The 20,436-nt window shown below is 39.7% G+C and overlaps 1 protein-coding gene across 6 annotated transcripts; it reads left to right on the top strand.

Moving 5' to 3' along the window:
* The first annotated feature begins 59 nt into the window (after positions 1-59).
* On the top strand, positions 60-19,436 carry BRCA1 (BRCA1 DNA repair associated). Of its 6 annotated transcripts, none has more exons than XM_079327686.1 (22): positions 60-264; positions 752-851; positions 1,264-1,317; positions 1,615-1,695; positions 2,160-2,248; positions 3,106-3,245; positions 3,905-4,007; positions 4,914-4,959; positions 5,414-5,556; positions 6,017-9,334; positions 9,996-10,084; positions 11,383-11,561; positions 11,741-11,907; positions 12,357-12,682; positions 13,310-13,397; positions 13,970-14,047; positions 14,540-14,580; positions 15,211-15,294; positions 15,677-15,731; positions 16,919-16,992; positions 17,404-17,464; positions 18,478-19,436. In XM_079327686.1, the coding sequence occupies exons 2-22, from the start codon at positions 772-774 to the stop codon at positions 18,579-18,581; spliced, it is 5,400 nt and encodes a 1,799-aa protein (XP_079183812.1). In that variant the 5' UTR covers positions 60-264; positions 752-771; the 3' UTR covers positions 18,582-19,436. The 6 variants fall into 6 exon arrangements, with proteins under 6 accessions (XP_079183812.1, XP_079183809.1, XP_079183810.1 ...); XM_079327683.1 differs by having other exon boundaries at positions 60-311; positions 3,908-4,007; XM_079327684.1 differs by having other exon boundaries at positions 61-252; positions 3,908-4,007.
* Positions 19,437-20,436: the final 1,000 nt, after the last annotated feature.

The following is a 20,436-nucleotide window of genomic DNA, read 5'->3' as shown; positions in this document are numbered from 1 at the left end:
AATCGGGCTGGCGCTGCCCGGCCGAGGCGGAAGGAGCCCGGCAGAGGGCGCTGCAGGGGCGCGCCCCGCCCGGCGGGCCGGGATTGGCTGCGCGCGGCGGGGCGGGAAGGGCGCGAAAGGCGGCGCGGGCTGAGGCGGGACGGGCCCGGCTGTGGCCTGGCACTGACCGCACCGACAGTGACCGCACCGGCAGTGACCGCACCGGCACTGACCGCACCGGCACTGACCGCACCGGCAGTGACCGCACCGATAGTGACCGCACCGGCACTGACCGCACCGGCACTGACCGCACCGGCACTGCCCGCTCCAGCGCTGCCCTGTCACTGAGGGCGCCGACACTGCCCTGGCCCTGCCCGCTCCGGTACTGCCCGCGCTCCTCCGCCCGTCCCGGGACGCTTCGCCTCAGCCCTCGCGGCAGGGCCGGCCCCGAGCCGCCGCCACGGGAAGCTCAGGCGGTTTCTCTTTGTTTTCGCCCAGGTTCCTTTCCCTGAGCCTGTCTGCCCTTTGCTGTGCTGCTGTTCCCTCTCGCTCTCGCTGTTTTGTGCCCTTACTGAACATTTTTCTGGGCGCTCCTTTGGGTGTGAGACCCTCGAGAGTTTTTAACTCGAGGTTCAAAGTAAGAGCCCCAAAGTGTCGCTTAAATAAAACCAGCCTGTGTTTGGTGGCAGAGCTGTGTGGGAGGGAGCACAGTCATGGGACACAACAGGATCTTCTGCAGGAACAAAGCTGATAATAATTTGTTTTTCTCTAGGTTATTTCTGGATGTGAAGGATGGACTTCTCAGTGATTACTGTTGGACAAGTGCAAAATGTGCTTTCAGCTATGCAGAAGAACTTGGAGTGCCCTATATGGTATGTCAGGGAATAATATCAGTGTGGGTAATTTTTGAGGGTTTTTTGGGTTTTTTTTTATCTAATTTCTTTGAAAATGCTTTGGCTTACCAGAAAGCAATGAGATTTGTGCTTAGAACTAAACATATTGATGTTCTGTAAGGCTCAAATAAGAAAGTGCAAGAAAAAACTTATACTTTGCTCCTATAGTCTAGTAAATTTTACTTTTCTATTAAAACCTGAATATGTGAGTCCTCTATTGAGTGAGGGGGAAAAATGTTTGTAACTGTAAAGCTGTGTGAGTTTTTATCTCTTTCCTCTGAAAGGTAAATGTAATTCTTTAATGCAAGCAAATGCTGAAATATCAAAGGTTCTGGTTGAACTCTGGCTCCTCAGTGTCTAAAACTTCTTGTTTTTGTTTCCCTCTTTGTAGCTTGGATGTGGTACAAGAGCCTGTTTCAACAAAATGTGATCACATATTCTGCAGGTGGGTTTGAAAACTTGCAAGTTTAATTTCCAAATATAATGATTTTAGGTTTATACTTTTGAATTCCATATATACAGGTTTTAATTGCCATATGTGCTTCTTCATAACTTCACACATGAGGGGAAAAAGTCAATTCTACAGAAGAGAGAACTGCAGCTTACAGATGTGTCAAACAGGATCAGTTAACACCAGAACAAGAATGCATACTTGATTCTCTAAATGGTGAATGTGCATACTCAGATTTAGGAAAAATAATATCCTTCTCTTGTTACCATCACAAATGTTCTTTCTTTCTAGGTTCTGCATGTTCAAACTTATCAGTAAAAAGAAAAAAGGTGTGGTGGAGTGTCCTCTGTGTAAGACTGAAGTTACCAAGAGGTGAGGAATCTTTGTAAGGGGGTGGAGGATGAGGTGTTTGAACTCTGAGCAAAGATAACAATAAAATATATTAGCATGGGACTGAAATACAGAAGAAAAGGTGTTTTTTAAAGCAAGCTGTCTATTTTTAAAGGAGTAAATCTTGCCTCAATGTGGGCTTTTTCCAGGTGATCACACCTCTCTTAACAAATGTCTGTGCAATTGATGTTTAATCCTTGCAACTGATTTTTCTCTACTAAGTCTGTATAAAAAAAATATATGTGGTAGTTTCAATTCCCATAGTAAGGGTTGTTTGGGGGAATTGTGTTGTTATTCCTTGACAATATTTACTTATTGTCTCATCTTCCACTGGAGTTTTACCCCTTTTTTGATTCATCCAAAATTCTAGAAATATTTATAGTTGTCCTATAAATGAACAGAAGTTCATTTGTCTTAAAATAACTGAAGTTCTGATGTTATTTCAGAAGCCTGAAAGAAAATTCCAAATTTAAGCAACTGATTGAAGGGCTGTTGGAAACTATCCATGCTTTTGAGCTTGACACTGGAGTGAAGTGTAAGTGTTGTGAATATATGCCCCCAATTTATTGTTTTTTAATAAGGTTTTGACATATCATGATTATTTGCAAGGTATCCCATTTACTGTGCAGTAAAATATGGGAAGAATTATCAAAAGGTTTTTTTCTTAGATATAGAAGCATAAGTTCCATTAATTTTCCAATACTTTGTTAGAAAAACCTCTTGAACAGTTTTGCTGTGTGTGTTTGATGGTGTATCAAACCATGTTTAATCTGAAACTGTGAGGAAAAATCCTGATTTTAATTATGCACAGCCTTGCAGTTTTAATTTGTTAAACAGTCTCAGAGCCTGAATTAGCAGGTGCTGTAATAAACTCATGTTTGTTAACTCATCCCACTCAGATGGATCCTCAGGGAATCCAAATTTCCCCTTTCTAGAGCTCAGTGCCTTGTTAAAGGTGTTGTTAGAGTATTTGCAAGTCAGGCATGTGCCTGTTTATATTTTGGTAAACCAGATATTGTGGTTGGAGGCAGATGGTAGTGTTTTGTATATTCTGCTATAAAAAATAGACTTTATTTTTTAATTCTTTTCAACTTGCTCAGACATTCTGAAATAATTAGAATTAGATCCTGCTCTTGCTAAATTATCTATATAACTAAAATTGGTTGAGAAAATTAATTGGCAGGATCAAGATTTTACTTATTACTTGATGAACACTGAGAAAGAATAATCAGATTAATAATTCAACAAGACTTCTTTCTTGGATAAACATATTTTAGCTGTATGTGCACTGAGTGCACAGAGTCTACACAAATCTGTTTCATTAATATGTAAAACTTGACTCATACTCAGTGTAAAAAAATTTATCTTTTTTTACCTAATAACATGTTTTAGTTTTAAAGAGTCATCACTTTCCTCAAACATCCACGGAAGCCACTGAGTCCCTGTGTAAAGAAAATTCTGTCATCCAAAGTAAGGGCTTCAGAAACAGGAGGAAAAGTGCTAATGGCAATGGACAGGAAAACATCACCTTGGTAACTTTTATTTTTGTGGATTGTTTAAAAATGTACTTGGAATGTGGATATGTGCATATACATAAAAGAATGAAATGGGAGATTTTGGGTTGGTCTCAGATTGTTGTTTGACCTGAGTGATATTCTGGACAAGGACATCTCTGTATTTTTCTCTTCCTAACCTACTTGAGAAAGATACTTGCATTAAATAACCTGAATTTATACATAATATTGCCATGATACAGTCTTACTGAAACTAGGATTGAAAACTTGTTCCACCTGCTTGTTTCATGAGTCTATCTACCTACTTGTAGGGTTTTTACATTTTTAGGGGTAAGATCATAACTTGGGATTCATAAAGTATTACCCAGCTTGGGGTAATTGCTGTGTGTGTGGCTGTCCATGGCATGTTGTATCTGTTTTCATCTGCTTGATGCTGAATAGAATGTTAGAATCTAAGATCAAACTGTTAATGATTTGATCTGTTAAATGCATGATAGGTTGTTTCTATTGACACATTTAATTACTGATGTCAATATGATAAATTACTTCCATTGTGCATAGAAGGTACCAATGAACTAAGCATTTAAATCAGCCCCCTGTTAAAGTTTAAATAGCTGTGATTTTTTTTTTAATACCCCACTGTTGTAAATAACTATTCTTTTCTATTTTGCTGTCAGCAGGAAGCCAGTGTGAATATTCAGCTTACAGATGCCAAAATGTGTCACCCAAGAAACAAACCCCAGAAATCTGATTCTCAAAAATGTTCTTATATAGAGTTTGGTAAGATCTGTTGGAAATCCACACTAACTGATCCAATGTACAGTGTTTCAAAGTAATGAAAAGTGATTATGTTCAAAGTCTTTATAAACACTAATTTCTCCTTAACACCCAAAATGACAACAAAGGGACAAATTATGGACAATTCTAACTTGGTAAATCAACTTAGATTTGTTATATCATGGCAAATAATGCTGCTGTAGTGTGCCCTTGGTGTACAAAATCCAGAGAAGGTGTTTAAAATGTGCAAGAAATTATAAAAGGTAGCCACTGTTTCCTGAAGTATACCAAGCCTGTCACCAGTGCTTAAGATGAGAATGTTTCATTATTTTATTATTATTATTGTTATTAAAAATAACTATTTGAGATGTTAATATTTTTTTGCTCTCTGTCTGAGCTTTTCAGAATTTTATTGTATCTGGTGTTGATTGTTATAAAACAAGACAGATGCATAGCTTATTTTTATGCTGTTCCTTCAAGGAAGGAATTGCTGATTTTAATTGGTAGGGTTTGTTTCCTCACCTTTTTCCTTATTGCATCTGCCAGGATCAAAGGATCTGTGAGAGACATTTGAATAGATTTCTCTGATTTCCAGCTCAAAATTCTAAATATTAGTAACTGTTTTGTGTATAAATTTAGAAATTAGAAAGTAACCTTTAGTGATTAACTCTTAGATACCAGTCACTGTATTTAAACACAGTTTTATGCTGGAGACATGTAAGTAGTTATACATAGAAATCATTGTAATTTTATAAAATACTTCACAATTGAACTTGATTTCATCTGCTAAAAGTTGAAAGCATCTAGCTTTAGAAAGGAGTAGGCATGTAAGTGATAATAACCACTGAATCAGGCAAGTCACCTTCCTCTGAATCATTCCAACCAGAGTAACAGATGATTTGTTTTCAGGCTCTGAATCATCTGAAGAGTTTTTTAAACAGGCAACCAAAACTGGGTAAGTAAAGGTGATTAAGGAATTCATATTTTCTAAAGACAGTAGTTCAATATTCTCATTTCCTGTGTTCTGGTTTCTTAGCATAGGACTGATAGAATTCTCAAGCTGACAAATGATTTCCAGCTTTGAGGGCATTAGGGTAGAATGGGAGCTGAATTCCAACAGTCTGCAATATTGCACACCTTGAAACTGTTTTCTAAATGGTTTGTTGTGGATATAGATTCTCCATAGAAAAGTGCTTTAGAAAGTAAATGCTATATTCAGGATTGCAAGAGAGAATCTTTTAAAGAAATGGCCTGAAACCCTGAAGAGTTCTGTTGTGGTGAATGTCAATCATGCAGCTTGACTTCTCCAGAAACTATTTCAGAGAGCAAAAAGGGAAAAATAAATATCATCTTCTATTCTGTCTATTATGGTTTTATCTGTAATGAAAGTAGATTTCCTTTCCCAACAGATTTGAAGACAAAGGAGCAGTTCAGGTTTCTCCTCAAGTAAGGCTGGAAGAACTTGAGAGTGCTGAGAAAGGGAATGAAAATTCTTGCAATGCACAGCCTGACAAGCTGTGTGCCAAAGAAATAACACTCCCAAATGTCACAGGTGAGTTGATATTTTGGTGACAAAGGTGATTAAGCTTGAAAGAGACCACAAGTTAGCATTTTATTTCACATGAATGTACATATATGCTTGCAGTCTTGTATAATGTAGTTCTGTTGATGCCTACAGCTAATACAAGACTATTCCTGTAGCCTAAATACTTAAAATGTGGATGTTCTATGCACAGGAACAGAAAGGAAGAAAAGTAACTTGATCAAAGTATATTCTGCATGAGTCATATTACACATGAAAAAGCACTGGCTGGTAATTCATCTAAAAATTTAGAAGTATATGCAATATGATCTTTCTGCCTTTTTCTAGAGGGAGATTTTTGCAGTGTAATATTCTGGTTGGGGGGGAAATAAGAGCAGTTCTTTTAAAACAAAGTAGCCATTAAGCTTGTTACTGTGCTTGTGTGTGTAAAATAGAGGTTAATAATTTATTATACCTGTAAATCTAACAGGTGAAAGTGATTTCTCAAAGGAATGCTTGAGCAAGAAAAGCACTCAGAGCATCACTGAATGTGCCAAACCTGACCAAGTGAATGTGACTGAATGCCAGAGTTCTCCTTTAAATGTTCTTGCTGTAGACCTGCTCCCAGAGCAGTGTGACAGAATAGGTGATGCCAGTCCCACAGTGGGTGGGGACAGATCATTCTTTAGGAGCACAGAAGAAATGGATGAACAGCAAACCCAGTATGACAGTGAAAACAGAGAGTTTGATTTAGAAGATAGCTCAGAGGGCAAGCTGGATAAAAGCAAGGGAATGGATACTGATGTACAAAGTGTAGAAGCTGTAGAGGCATGTGAACCTGAGAATGACTCTTTCCAAGACCAAGAACTTCCTCTGGGGCAAGTACCTCAGCCAGAGACTCTTCACTCTGCCACCCCAAATAAAGTCTCTAAGAAGAGACTGAAGCAGAGCATTCAGAAAGTCAACGAGTGGTTTTCAAAAAGCAATGAGATTTTGTCTTCCAGTCCTTCCCTGGATGAATCTGCTGCATCAACTGATGTTTCAGGTGAAGGAGATCTGTGTTTATCAGATAAAGAGTCCTGTATTTCAGAAAAGACTGACCCTATGGCAGATTCCATGGAAATTGCAGCAGTGGAAGGAAAAAAGAGGCAGTCAAAACAAACAGCAGAAAGCATCAAAGACAAAATATTTGGGAGAACCTACAAGAGAGAGAGGAAATCAAATCCCCCTTCTACCTTAAGAGCCATTTTGCCTACTAGGAGAAAGGAAGATGTGGCTGCTGATAAGTGCCTGAAGAATTTCAGCAAAGACAGACTCAAACGAAAGAGAAAGTCTGCCTGTGTCCTGCAGCCTGAGGATTTCATCAAGAAAAAAGATACAGAGGAGGCAGATGGAGGCCCTCAAAGTGATGATAGGGGCCTTGGAGGTGCTGGAAAGAAAAGATGTGATGAAAGTGTTACTGTTAATAAGAGTCACCTCTCTCAGAACAGAGCAAATAATGCACTAACAGAACTTGGGGAAGGAGGAGAGTCCACATTGAAGAAAGCTACAGAGAAGGTCACTGCCAGGAGCTGTGATGGGGACTCAGAAATGCATAACTGTGATCAGAAAAACACCAAAAAAAGAGGTTCTGCAGCAAAAAGATGCAGGCATTCTAGTAGAACTAAGTGTTCTCTGCAGTTAGTAGTGGATAGAGACTCTGTTTTCCCTGATGCAGCTGAGCCACAGATTGACAGCTATCCAAGCAGTGGGGAGCCCAGCAGAGCTGACTCTGAGCAGAATCCAGTCAGACGCAGCAGAAGGCTTCAGTTACTTTCTGCAGAAATGAAAAAAGAAACAAAGAAAGAAGTAAAGGGAGCAAGAGAGAATAACAGTGACCGTGGGAGGGCTGTCCCTGGAGGCCAAAGGAGTTCAGCTCACTCTGCTGAATGCAAAGACCTGTGTGAGCCTCAAGATCAGCTGAGTTGCAGGCCAGTCACTAATTTGGAGGGAGGTGATCTGGAAGCAAATAAAATGCAGGTTGGTCTAAAGAATTTACCTGGCACTGCAGAAACTAGAAAAAGTCTGTTCAGTCCTTCACATCAGCCTTCAAACTGTGGTTCCACTGTGCCTGACACAAGTTCTCAAGGCAGTGAAATACTAGGCAGCCCTCTCCTCCTCCAACCTCCTTCAGTGTCTGCTAGGCAAACTGCCTCTCAAAAAACTGAAGAGGTGTCTGAATCACCTGCTGCTTGTCCCCAGCAATGTGGGCATGATCCACAAAATGTTTCCAAAACTGGAAAGCTGCCAGTGGCTAGCAATGTGTTGGAATTGACTAAGGAAGCTGAAGACAGTGACTTAGACACTCAGTATCTGCGGAATACATTCAGGCACTCCAAGCGTTCATCCTTCAGCCTTTTCCAGGCTCCCAGGCAGGCACGTGCAGTGGGAGATCCTCCTTCTGAACCCTTGACTCTGTCCTGTGCTGCTCAGGTGGAAAATAAGGCTACCAAACAATTACAAGCAGAAAGATTGCAAGAGGAGAAAACAGCTGCTCCAAACTTGAGCAGGGTTTCTGAGAAAGAGGAGCTTAAGGCTTGTGAGTCTGCCCATGTTGATCCTGTGCCTTGCTCTGCTGTCAGCACAGGAGAACACAGGGATGACATTTCACAGGCTGCAGAGGAAGGGATTCTGACACCAGCAAGAACTGAGACTGCTCAGACTGAGCACAAGAGTGGATTGCTACAAGAAGAGCAGGACAGTGAAAAGCCAGAGATAGGGATAGAAAGTGAGTTGAAACAGAATCCCATCAAAAGTGGTGGAAGCCAGAGTGATCAGAGTAACACAGAGCTTGATGATTCCAGTCAAAAGGATTTAAACTCAGGCCAGGAAGTCAGCTTCAGTTCAGAAAGCAATCAGGCAAGAGAGGCTGAAGTTGTTGATTGCAAAGGACCAATTTTACATTTTCAATCCACATCAATGATTTGTCCTGCAACTTGTGAGCAAAGCCCTGCTGAATTCAGCTGTGAAGTCACTGGGACAAACACTAGCAAAAGAGAAAGAAAACCTGTAAAGGGGAATGAAGAACAAGCAGCCCAAACTGTTAGCACAGCAGTGCCCAAGTCTTCAGCTGCAGAGGCTCTGGAAGAACCTCTTAGAGAGAATCATGATCTTAGAGGTTTGTCTGAAACCCCTGATGATTTGTTGTGCTCTGATACTGATATTGAGGACACCAGTTTATGTGAAACTGATAGGAAAGAACAATCTGCAGTGTTTGTAAAAAGTGACAATGCCCTGGGAAAAGAACTGCACAATAGAAATGCAAGTTCTGAGCCAAGATCTCAAGATATTCAAAAGACTCGAAGGCGAGTGCAGAAACTGCCATCTTCAGATGAGGAGTCCTGTGAGGATGAAGAGTTACCATGCTTTCAGGCAATAATCTTCAGCAAATCAGTAAGCACACCTTTGCAGACTGATAAACAAATGACATCTTTGGTAGAGTGTCCAGTGAGTCCCTACATGTTCCCTCACAGTGTGAGCAATGATGACAATATTGTGCAGAAAGTGCCTGAAGCTGCCCTAAGCAATGTGTGTGTCTCACCAAGCCAGGGCTCAGAATGCTCTGTCAACTTATTTTCTTCCCAGTCCAACATGTCTGAAGAATCACCTAATGGAGCACAGGAACTCAAGAAAGATTTACCACAGGCTCATGAGTCCAAACAAATGAGCAGTGTAAATGCCAGTAAAGAAACTTCTGAGAATTGTAGTGGAGGGCTGAAGACAAGCAAAGATGAATGCCAAGAAGACCCAGACATGGGAGCAAAGCTAGGTACAAACCATGATTTTTCTCTCTGCAGCTATTTTTATAATGTCCTTACACCAAGATTTTTGGTGTTTGTATGGAAACTTTGTTCTGTATTTAAGGGGTGCTTGCTCTTCTAGAAAAATGTATCAACCTTACACAATCAAACAAAAAGCCTTCAGTGGTTTATTTCCTGAAAATTATGTTCTTCCAGTTTTCTTTGTTCAGATCACAAGTGAACAGAGTGGGCACCAGGCTGACTGTCTGGTGGGAATTCCTGTTTGAGGGAAGTGCTGGTTCTTTTACTGCAATGTGATACTTGCATTGTCAGCAAAATTTCACAGCCTGTCCAGGCTTTCACCCCAGAGGAAATGTTTGTTGAAATTGGCTGTAGAATTTTGTAGTATTTTGCCCTTTTTATGGCCTTTGTAAATGTTTAGGACTCTTTCATCCCTGTTGAAACACTGAATTCTGTTTACTTTGTCATATGTGTGACATGGTATTCTTTGAAATGTTCACTTACAGGAGATCTGTCCTTGTAACTTAAACATTTTCAAAACTCATTACTTTAGTGTTATAGCTGTTAGTTCTCTAAAACCTCTACATTATGGATGATGTTGGTTGGTTTGTGGTTGTTTGGTGGAGTTTTTTCTTTAACTCAGAGAGTTTTTTTCCCACCTTCATCAAGGTGAAACTGGATCTGGATCTGACAGTGAAATAAGTATTGTGGAAGATTCCTGTGGACCATTCTCTCAGGGGGAAATCCTCACTACACAGGTGGGTGAGTTCATGCACTGAGTGCTAGAAGCAGCTTGCATTCCAGGAGAAAAGCAAGCACATGCAAGCTGTGAAGTTTAATACACTGGAAAACTTCTTTCATCATAATCCTTTGTCAATAAATTATTTCCAAAAGCATAATTCCTAAAGTGGACACTGCAATGTCCACAGCTTGTGATGTGCTCTTGGTTACATGGCTTAATTGTGGGGGATGCTAATTAATGCATCTCCACACTTGTCCAATACTGGAAATATCAGTTTCCTATATTTAAAAGCTTTACTGTTAGAAATTTATAAGGATTTGGTGATAAGGATTAGATTTGTTGCAATATGATATTTAGGAGCACAGAGACTTCTCTGTGTAAAGATTAAATCAAATAATTCTATATTAGAATATTACAGACACAAGTCCCAGCAGGCAGTGTCTAAAGAGAGGTGTGTCCAGCAGTGTATTTTTTATCTGCTGTTAAAATCCTGATGCTGCTCAGTGGCTTCACTTTATGTATTGATTGATTTGAGGGTTCAGTTGAGGATTAGGGGCTTGGGTTTTTTTTGTTTTTCTTTGGGGTTTTTCTTTGTCCTATGTGACTTTAAGATAAATCTTAAGCCAGCTCTCTCTTCAGCATTATCACCTTATGGTGGTGATGGTTTTCTGTTTGCTTGGGGATTTTTATGGGTTCAGTAACAAAGAGGCTCCACATGGTGCCAGTGCTGGAGCTGCAAATGGAATATTCAGTTCTGTGGAAATTGCTTCATCATATCAAGTGAAGGGTTTGGGGTTTTTTAAATGTCCTTTGGAGCACTGAGCTGTTCTTATGAGGGCCTTCCTATGGTATGTTTTTGATCATGTAATATAATTTTTTGAGGGGGAACATAAGGAAGGATATTATGAAATGTTTTAGTCCTTTAAATGATCTTTGGGGCTTTTAGTAATGGTGGAAAATGAAGACTCAATTTAAAATTTAATAATGAACATCATGGATTGAGCTATTAATGGAGTTTGAACTAAATTACTTTCAAATAAATTTGTGCAGGAGTTGTTTTCTGATTGATTAAACTCCAAGACATCTAAACTGAAATAACCTGAGTGGCAAAATGAACATGTGGTTGTTTAGGTGTTCTTGCTTCTGGTGAGGGATGTGTGCACTATTTATTACAGTAAATGCACCACAGTCACTTTTTGAACACGTGGCAAAAAACTTAATTCCAAACTATTTTGCTATTTCTAATTTCAAGTGTTTGTTGAAGAAATTAATGCTGAGTTTGCTTATGTTGGCATTCTTGTGCCTCCTTTGCAGCAGAAGAATGCTATGCAAAACAGCCTGAAAAAACTTCAGCAAGAAATGGCTGCACTTGAAGCAGTGCTAAAGCAGAATGGAAGTCAGAACTGTGAAATTTTACCTGTCCATAGGGAGCTGCCACCTTCCAGTACTGAGGGAGCATTTCAAATGGAACAAACAAGGAAAGAAAAAAACAGGTCAATGGTTTTGTTTGGAGTTTTGGGGGGTTTTATGCTTATTTCTAAATGTTTATTTTAATAAAAGAATCTTAAGTATCTCAGCGCTTCTGGGAAATTACAATAATTTCACTGTTGCTACATTTTTCTGATACTTAGAAGAGCAAAAAAGGGTATTAAAATCAATTTTCCTCTCTTAGGTCTCCAGAATTGTTGCTTCCATCTTCTAAATCCTCTTTGACAAAGAGATCAGATGTGGAGAAAGGCCCTGAGTGTTACAATGCTCTAAAGAACAAAACCACCTCTGAAAAGACAAAACCTGTGCAGGAGGCAGTGCAAGAGCACAGGCAGTGTCAGCTTGGAGCAGGTAACAGATAAGAGAAACCCAGGACATTTTGATTTCTGGTGGTTTTCTCCTGTTCTTTTCATGTTTTTACATATCAGCAATACACAGCTTTATCCTGTAAATCCATGATTTCAGTTGATGTGTTCCTGGTCATGTTAAAAAGGTGTCACTGCTTTGTTTGGCTCCCCATCAAATGGTGTGTGGCAGCATTTTGACAGTAGTAGGAGTTTTTCTGTCTCACTTCCAAATTCAGACACTTTGACAAATATGCTGCTGAAAGTTTCACAGGTGTTCTAGTTGTCTTGCCTGTAGATCAGGAAAAAGCAATGATCAAGGCAAAGATGAAGTAATAAACACCAGGAGAGGAAATAACTGCAGAATTTAAACCTAGAAGAGAGCAACAACCTTCTACCATGACTGCAAGAAGGAAATGCAGTTTTTCTAAAGGAATAATTTCACTTTTCTTTCAGAAAATGAAGAGGAGCAGAAATCTGGGACCAGGCAAAACACTGCATCTGTCTCATCAGATCTTTTTGGAAATGTGACCCAGAGTCCAGATAACTCTTCCTCCTCTCTAGGGCTTTTTATCCCTCAAACTGCAGAAGCCACAGGTGGGCCTGTTGCAGCTCAGAGCACTGATCAAAGCTGTGGCCCAGGGCACAAATTAAAGAGAAGTGAATGTTTTCCTGTACCTGATCTACACAATGCAACTGGGAAAGAAAGTGCTACAAGTCCAGTTGTGACCAAGAGGAAAAGAATGTCAATTGTAGCATCAGGTCTAAATCACAGTGAGCATGTAAGTAAATTCCAGAATATTGAGATCATTACTTAATAATTCCTGATTGCCACTGTAGTCTCCTCCATCTCTAAGTACAGTAAAACAAATCTGGTAGGAATTGCAGGTGAGTAATGCAGCAATTTCTGTCAAACTTTATCACTCCTAAAACTGTGAGAATGCTGCCTGTAATTCCACTAATTACAGTGAAATTTGAACTTTTAAAATGATCCCTAGTGTCTGGGGGAAAAGCTCATGATTCCAAAGCCAGAGGACTTGCAGAAAGCCTTGGGGCTGGGGAAGGGGCTGTGTGGGTGTTTGGTTCAGTCTCTGATGATGCTGATTTACCCAAATTCTGATCTTTAGTGAGCATTTCTGTGAATGGTAACTCTGAGTTGCTAATAAAGCTGTTTCTGCACTCAGTGTCCAGAAGGTTTTGGCTTTTGGGTTATAAAACACACACCAAGAGCTCTGCTGTACTTTAGCCTGTTGAATGGTGCCAGAACTGACTTAAAGAAATGAACATTCTGTGTGCCAGCACATAAAACTGCTAAAATAACTATCCTGTTCCATTTCACTTCTACAAACTGGGGCTGTTGGGAGGTTTAAAACTGTTGCTAACTATTATTTTCTTGACTGCTTTTTCAGTTGCTGGTCCAGAAGTTTGTGAAAAAAACTCAGAGCACTTTATCTAATCACATTACTGAAGGAACAACTCATGTCATAATGAAAACAGGTTTGTTGGGAACTCTATTGACAGATCATATAGAATTTTACCTTTAGCCTAACAACAAACAGACAGGTCAGCAATAAATTTAATAAGTTTGAGGAAAAGGTATTGATTGCTTTCTCTATTGGAAGTTTTTTGTTTAAGCTTGGGAGTTTTCTCATTTTCTTTCACAGAATCAGTGTGAGGGCAGTTTTCCCTTGTGTTATTGTTACTTGATATTTGTTTCTGCAGCTGCTGGTTAATTTTCAGGTGTTGACAGCATATTAGTGTGAAGTAGTCCAGAACCAACCAAAAGAAAACTAAGATAGTTCCCAAAAAATTTTTGCTTTTTCTTGCTTCTTATCTTTATTGATTAATTTTTAAAAAGGGCTCAGAAATGGTGCATGTGATTAATTTCTGCTCATTTCCTTCAGTCTGGTAGAATCATGATATTGGATTTTTGGAATCTCTCTGTAGCTTTGATATTTTGCTGCTGCACTTAGCAAAGAATGTTTGTTTTTTCATACAAATACCTTGACCTGTGGTTTTTTTTTCTAATGGCAAAACTAAAAGATTTCTTGCTGTTGTTTGCTCTGCAGATAAGGAGCTGGTGTGTGAAAGGACACTGAAATATTTCCTGGGCATTGCAGGAGGAAAATGGGTAGTGAGTTACCAGTGTATGTATAAGTGGTTTTATTATTTTGGGTTTTTTTTTTTTTTGGGTAAATGATCTTTGCCCTTCTACCATGAATGCAGACTTCACTTGCTACAGTAAAGAAAAAGGATCTTTTCCTGTCTTTCCATCTGATTTTTGCAGTGTTTCTTCTAAATGCTTTAAAAGAAATTAAAATTCAGAAGCACAAACAAGCAGCAATATCGAGTTTTTTACTCTTGTGAATACTTTTTCTGCTTTCAGATAGCCACACTGGATTGCTCCCCACCATGGCAAAAGCCTTTTGTCCCCCTTAATTTAAATCTTTGCAATGCATGGCATCAATTAGTATAACATTAGTAATATTTATAAATGGTTAAAAATTATTGAAGTGCTTTTAGTATTCTTTTAGTACAAATTCTTTCCATTTAATATACCAATGAAGTCACAATACTGGTAGTGGAAAAACCATTTTGCTGGATAAATTTACTTTTCTTGTTCTGATCTTTTTATTTAGGGATAATCCAGTCTTTTAAAGAAGGAAGAATACTGGATGAGGTAAATCTTTTACCTTGAATGAAATGTCAAATGCTTAAGTAATGCTATTACATGATGGATTTATGAGTTTATTTGTATTGTATAGACAAATATTGTCTAAGTACTTAGTATGCAATTCTAGCTCTGAAACCTGGAGTTCTAGTTTTACCAAATGCTAGGAGCAAAAGCCACACTTAGGCCCTGGGAATTCATTGGTGTTGAAGATAAAATGAATCCTTATTTTTTAACAGGTTATAGACATATTTTTATAAGTGTTCCAGCTGATATTAATAGACTGTAGCATAGAGCAAAAGATCTTAAGGAAATAATGTTATGTACAGATAATTTCTTTCAAATAAAACTTCACTGATAAGACAATTATAGTCTTGGAGTGTGCTGCTTCTTTTATTTAGTTTGCTAGACTACTACACAGTTTGACTATAATTTATTTCTTTCAAACTTTCCTGGTGCTGCAGGGGTTTCATTACTCCAGCATTTCTCTTGCAAAGTCTTTTAATTCATATTCTGGACACACTCATAGATTTTCAGTTCTGAAATCTGACATCTCTTCCTGTTTTGAAGCAGAGCTCTGACAGGAAAGTGTTCTCACAGTCTCTTAACTTGTGATTCCTTGTTTTTGTTCTGTTCCAGGAGCACTTTGAAGTTCGAGGAGATGTAATCAATGGGAGAAACCATCAAGGTCCTAAGAGGGCCAGACAGGCACTGACTGAAAAGGTACAAGCACATCTCTCCTGCTCTGTTTCAGATATGTGGCTGTGCTGGCTGAGTATCTGCAATTTCTTCTAATTTCTCTGCTCTCCTGTACACACAGAGCTGTACAAATTAAGCATTTTTATACATGAAGGGTGACCTGTGTCAGCAGCAGAGCAGATATTCTGAAGGGGCTCACTAAGCTTGGGGTGAATTCTGTCCTTTTATAATGTAGTGCTGATGGTCTTTAATACTCTTCTGGTCTGTGGGGTACAAAAAACTTTGGGTATGATTTGTGAAATGCTCATAACTTGATAACAAGCCCTGGAAGTGCAGTGAAAACAGCCTATAAAGCATTGGCCTTTAAAAACCCCATATGAACTCTAACATGTTCCTTCCTTTTCAGATCTTTAAAGATTTTGAGATCTGTTGCTGTGGGCCTTTCACTGACATGACTACAGGTGTGTCATTTTAGTGGGCTTGGATGGATGGTTAATATAAAATATATTTGCATTCACCAGAATTTTACATTTCTTGGGTAATTTTTTACCTCTTTTCTTCTGGAACTTATAAAATACTTACATGGGGTGAAGTGTAGGTAAATAATTTTATCCAGTTCTATCTCCAAATGGAGTGGAAATGGTGTTCTCTCTGTTGGATGTCCTCAGACAACCCCCTGGCAATTTTGCTGCATTTCAAACTAAGCCTTTTATCTATCTCTGATTCTCTAGCACTGAAGGAAAAGCATTAATGTCATGCTGTTTGGTAATTGCTATTGATGCTCTTGATCACTCATATTTGAGCATTTTTCCTTCTTTTCCTCTGTCTTAGTAAACAGTTGTTAAATATCCTTTTTCTCACAGTTGACATCCTTATTGTAGCTTCCATCTATAGGAGCAAGTGTTAAAAGTGAAACATGACAAAGCTAGAAGTTAATGGAAAACAAAAAGCTGTTCAGGATAGCTTCATTTCTTACTTTTAAAATTTCATAAAGTATGTTACAAGTTTTTGAAAATTTAATCTATAAATTTTTCTACCTAAAATATTTGTACTTCCAATTTTTGTGGCTTAATCAGCAGATACTTTCTGATTTGTCCAATATAACTTTATTTTTGAATTATTTTTGGGTGAAATATACATTTCTTGACATTTACAGTAATTGCTACAGAGGGTGCAGTGCTTTCACCTGCTGCAGTGATCCTCAATTGAGGCTCTTATACTTGAGAGACTTAAACTTCTTCACTACCAATTCAACAAATTGGTGCAAATTAAGTACTTTGGCTACTTTTGTTAATGAGAGATAATCACAGTTCTAACTTCATTTTTCATTTTCATTTCATGTCTTGCATCCTTATGATAAGAGGAAATAGATTGTGACTGAGTTTTGGGCATGTATTCAGTGCTTTTTCAGGGTTTTGTTTTGTGCAGACCTGTCTAGGAGGTGAGGAAAGAGGGAGCTGATATTCCCTAACAGGTTTGGAAGTGAAAGAACCATTTTTTTTATTTTTTTTTTCCCCTTACTGAGGCTCACATCTCTTTCAAATGATGGTGGTTTGTGAACTGGAACAAACAAACAAGGGCTTAGGAAATAGTCAACTTGAATGAGATATACAACACTGAGGTAACTGATTTAATCTGATTTCTTCAGAGCATCTGGAGTGGATGGTGGAGCTCTGTGGTGCCTCTGTGGTGAAGCAGCCTGACCTGTTCTCACACACAGCAGTAAGTGCTGAGTTTAAATGCTGAGTTTTTACCCTCTCCCAGTTTCCAGAGCTGTCCTGGCAGTGCCACTTGGCTCTAGGCCTGGCCAAACTTCACTGCAAGACAGGCTCCCTTGCAGTGGAGAAATGATTAGTGTTGGCCAGGTCACTAATTTGTCTTGAAATTAGCACTGAGCCCCTTTCCATCTCCAAAAGCCTTTTAGTGACTGAGTGTAGTCACAGAATTTCTGGAGAGAAGTCACAGCAGAATCTTAGGAACTAATGTCTTTTTCCCTCCAGTTAAATTCCTCTCTGAAGTGAAACTCTGAAGCAGAATTAGCCCAGTTAGTGCTCTCTGTAGATAGATATGAAAATGAGGGTTATGTAAGGACAGACAATAATAGCATTTTTATTTTTTATCTTAAAATCCTAGAATTCTACTGCTGTTGTGGTTGTGCAGCCAGATGCTTGGAAGGAAAACATGGATTACAGAGGTAAAGCAACAGTGTCCTGAGCTGCTTTCTGGTACACATGGAGTGTTTTTATCACATCTGTGCTTTTAATAGCTAAATACCAGAGGGTTGTAGAGAAATCCAAACTACTGCATCTGGAGATGGAAGTATGTCTTGTAAGAAAAATCTAGAAGGACAAAGTACACTGTCTCAAAAACCAGCAATTGCCTTAAAAGCTTCTCTGGCAGACACAAACTACTGCCTCAGTTGTCCTCTGGGTATCATCAGCTTTACAGAAACTTTTCTAATGGAATTGTTTTTAAAAGGTGGGGAAGGGTGTCCTTGGAGGACCAGTAAAATCTAGGAGAAAGCCTCAGATGGAGCAAGATTCCCTTGGTCTGAAAAGGTCGTGTTTAAAAGCTTTAACAGGTGTAGTTTTGTTTTTTGTTTTTGTTTTAAGCAAAATGCTCAGGAGAAACCCTGAGACTTTGAAAGTGCAAGTGCTCCAGACTGGCTCAGAGATGGGGATTGTGGGGTTCTGGGTTAGGCTGCAGTGAAATTCAACAAAACAGTGGAGCTGGATGATGATGTAAAAAAACCCAGCTGTTTCCATGGCACTGGAAAAATGAGAAAATAAAAAGATCCTGGAATGAGGAAGAACAGTCTGAAAATGCTTCAGTGATTTTCTGTTGCTTCTGTCTTAATGAGACTCGTTGCTTGTCACATACTCACTGTGTCTGGGCAGACAGGAACCAAAGCTCTGTCACTGAGATCCTAAATCAAAAGATGACAGCTGCATTTGTTGTTTTTAGTCTTTCTCTTGTGTTCACTGCTTCCTGCTTGGCCACAGAGCTTTTCTCCAGAGCATCATTACCTGCCCTGCTGCAGGGAGTGGCAGTGCCACATCTCTGCTTCACACTTCTGCTCTTTATCATGCTAAAATGTCACAGATAAACCAAACAGCTTATTCTGAAAAGACATCAGTGGGGCTCACCTTTAGCTTGTAGGAGTGCTTGATAAGAGCTGCCTCATTTGTTTGTGTCTTTGCCTTGCAGCAATCCCCCAGCAGAGCAATGTTGCCGTGGTGACTCGGGAGTGGGTCCTGGACAGCGTGGCTTGTTACCAGTGCCAGGAGATGAGTGCTTACCTCCTGTCCTGAGGGTGAACAGCAGCTCTCATTAACGCTGAAACTCCTTACACAGCCTGAAGGTGGAATTTCCCACTGTTCTTTAAAGATTTAGTTAACTTCAGGAGCTCTGAGATGGTAAATGTTGAACAAATTTTAAAAGTTAGGGAGAAATGGTGATGTGTTGTTTGCCACGGTTTCTGTTTAGGCACTTGGGGACATTTTGGGGGTAGTTGTTTAAAATTGGGCTCAGGGTTTGAATTTAAACACAGCTGCACTCTGGAGTAACCTCCAGATTTTCATTTTGCTTAAATCCAAACCCTGAATACTATTTTGTGGTTATTAATGCATCAGCCTTGGCCACTGATTGATTATGGTTGTGTTGATAACTCTACAAACAGCTTTCCTGTTGTGCAAAGTGCCAGGTCACCCTAACCAGAAGCCACAGGTATGGTCCCCAGCAGGGCAAAGACTGAGAGCAAACAGGAGGCAAAGCTTAAACCAGGAGCCTGAACCCAGGGCTGTCAGGCTGATTTCTGTGTGTGTGGCACTGTGGAAAGATAATGAACAGAAGCACTTTAGTATCCTGGTGACCCATGATAAGCCCAATAAGAATCTGCTTCTAATAGTCCCTGCTTGCAAAGTGAGGCTGCAAAGAAATTGGTTTTTTATGAAAGGAAATATCTTGCTTGTTTCTGTTGCCAAGCAATTCAATTTCATACCTAATTTTGTACTTCGAGAGCAGAACTGCTTCTTTAAAAAGAAAAAAAAGTGTAGCTAAGTTCAGAAAATTGTTTTTTGATAAGATGCTGCTGTCTTGGAAAGTTACAGAAAGTATGTTTATAAATATTTGAATGTGCAAAAGAAATAAAATTATTTTGGCAAATATTTACCCAATTCTTAAGCTTTTATGTGAACCTCAGCCTCTGCTTTGAGGCATATGTGAAAAAATACCTTAGTCCAACCTCCTGAAATGGGGAAAGAAGTGGAGACTTACTAGAGAAAGTAAAAAAGTAAATGAGGATTTCAGAGATGCAATCAGAATTGCAGTTGCTATCAATCTGGGGAGTGAATGTGTTATCAACTTTCTTGCAGCTGCCAAGTGCAGGTAGGCTGATCAAGCATTGCTGCTGGCAGTGTGAGAGCTGGAAGCACTTGCTCAGCTGCCACACTCTGCTGTTTCCTTCTGTGTGACAATATTCCATAACAACCAGGCTGCTCAGCACAGCCTCACTCTCAGCCTGGTGCTGCTCTTATCTCTACAGCCCATGCTGGCAGTGGGTATTTTATAATCTCCATTTCAAAGAACAGCTGGAGGCAATGACTAAATACTGCCTGTTAGATGCAAGGAAAAGGCCAAGCAGGACTGTTTTGCTTTGGTCATTGTGAAATTGTCCCCCAGATACAGATGCAAAGATTCTTTCTATCAGGTCAGGTACCAGCTCCAGCTGGATAATTTGCTGTAGTGGCACCCATGGTGCTGCTATTCCTCCTTGGAGGTGACTTGATCTGTGGAAACTGTTTCTATCAAGTGTTATCTGTGAACTTTTGTAGTGTTCATCTCTGTGTTCTTTGTAGTGTTCCTCTCCTGTAAGATTTGAATGAAATGAAATGATTTCCAACCCAGCTGTGCTTCCAGAGGAGCAGGCAGTGCAAGGGGAGCTGATGAATCCATGTGCACTCCTCCAGCTTTGGCAGTAAATCCCCAGCAGCTGGAGTTTCAGAGCACTCTGTGGGTCATTCTGTAAGTCAGGCTCATATGCCAGAGCAGATTTGTGATGCTTTGCAGGGCAGGAAAGCTGAGGTGACTGCAGTGTTCAGCTGGGGCTGGGCTGCACTCTGCCCTCAGCAGCATGGGCTGTTGATCCCATTCACTGCAGGGAAGGGG

This window comes from Erithacus rubecula, assembly GCF_903797595.1.
Source record: "Erithacus rubecula genome assembly, chromosome: 27".
Taxonomy (NCBI): Eukaryota; Metazoa; Chordata; class Aves; order Passeriformes; family Muscicapidae; genus Erithacus; species Erithacus rubecula.
This window is presented reverse-complemented; position numbering and strand designations above follow the sequence as displayed.

What these genes read in the sequence shown, in the direction of transcription:
- BRCA1 (XM_079327686.1), top strand. Translation starts at nt 772, where the DNA reads ATGGACTTCTCAGTGATTACTGTTGGACAAGTGCAAAATGTGCTTTCA. An exon ending in AACTTGGAGTGCCCTATATG is followed by an intron (nt 852 to 1,263) that starts GTATGTCAGGGA and finishes CCCTCTTTGTAG; the next exon opens with CTTGGATGTGGTACAAGAGC. An exon ending in GGAAAACATGGATTACAGAG is followed by an intron (nt 17,465 to 18,477) that starts GTAAAGCAACAG and finishes TTTGCCTTGCAG; the next exon opens with CAATCCCCCAGCAGAGCAAT.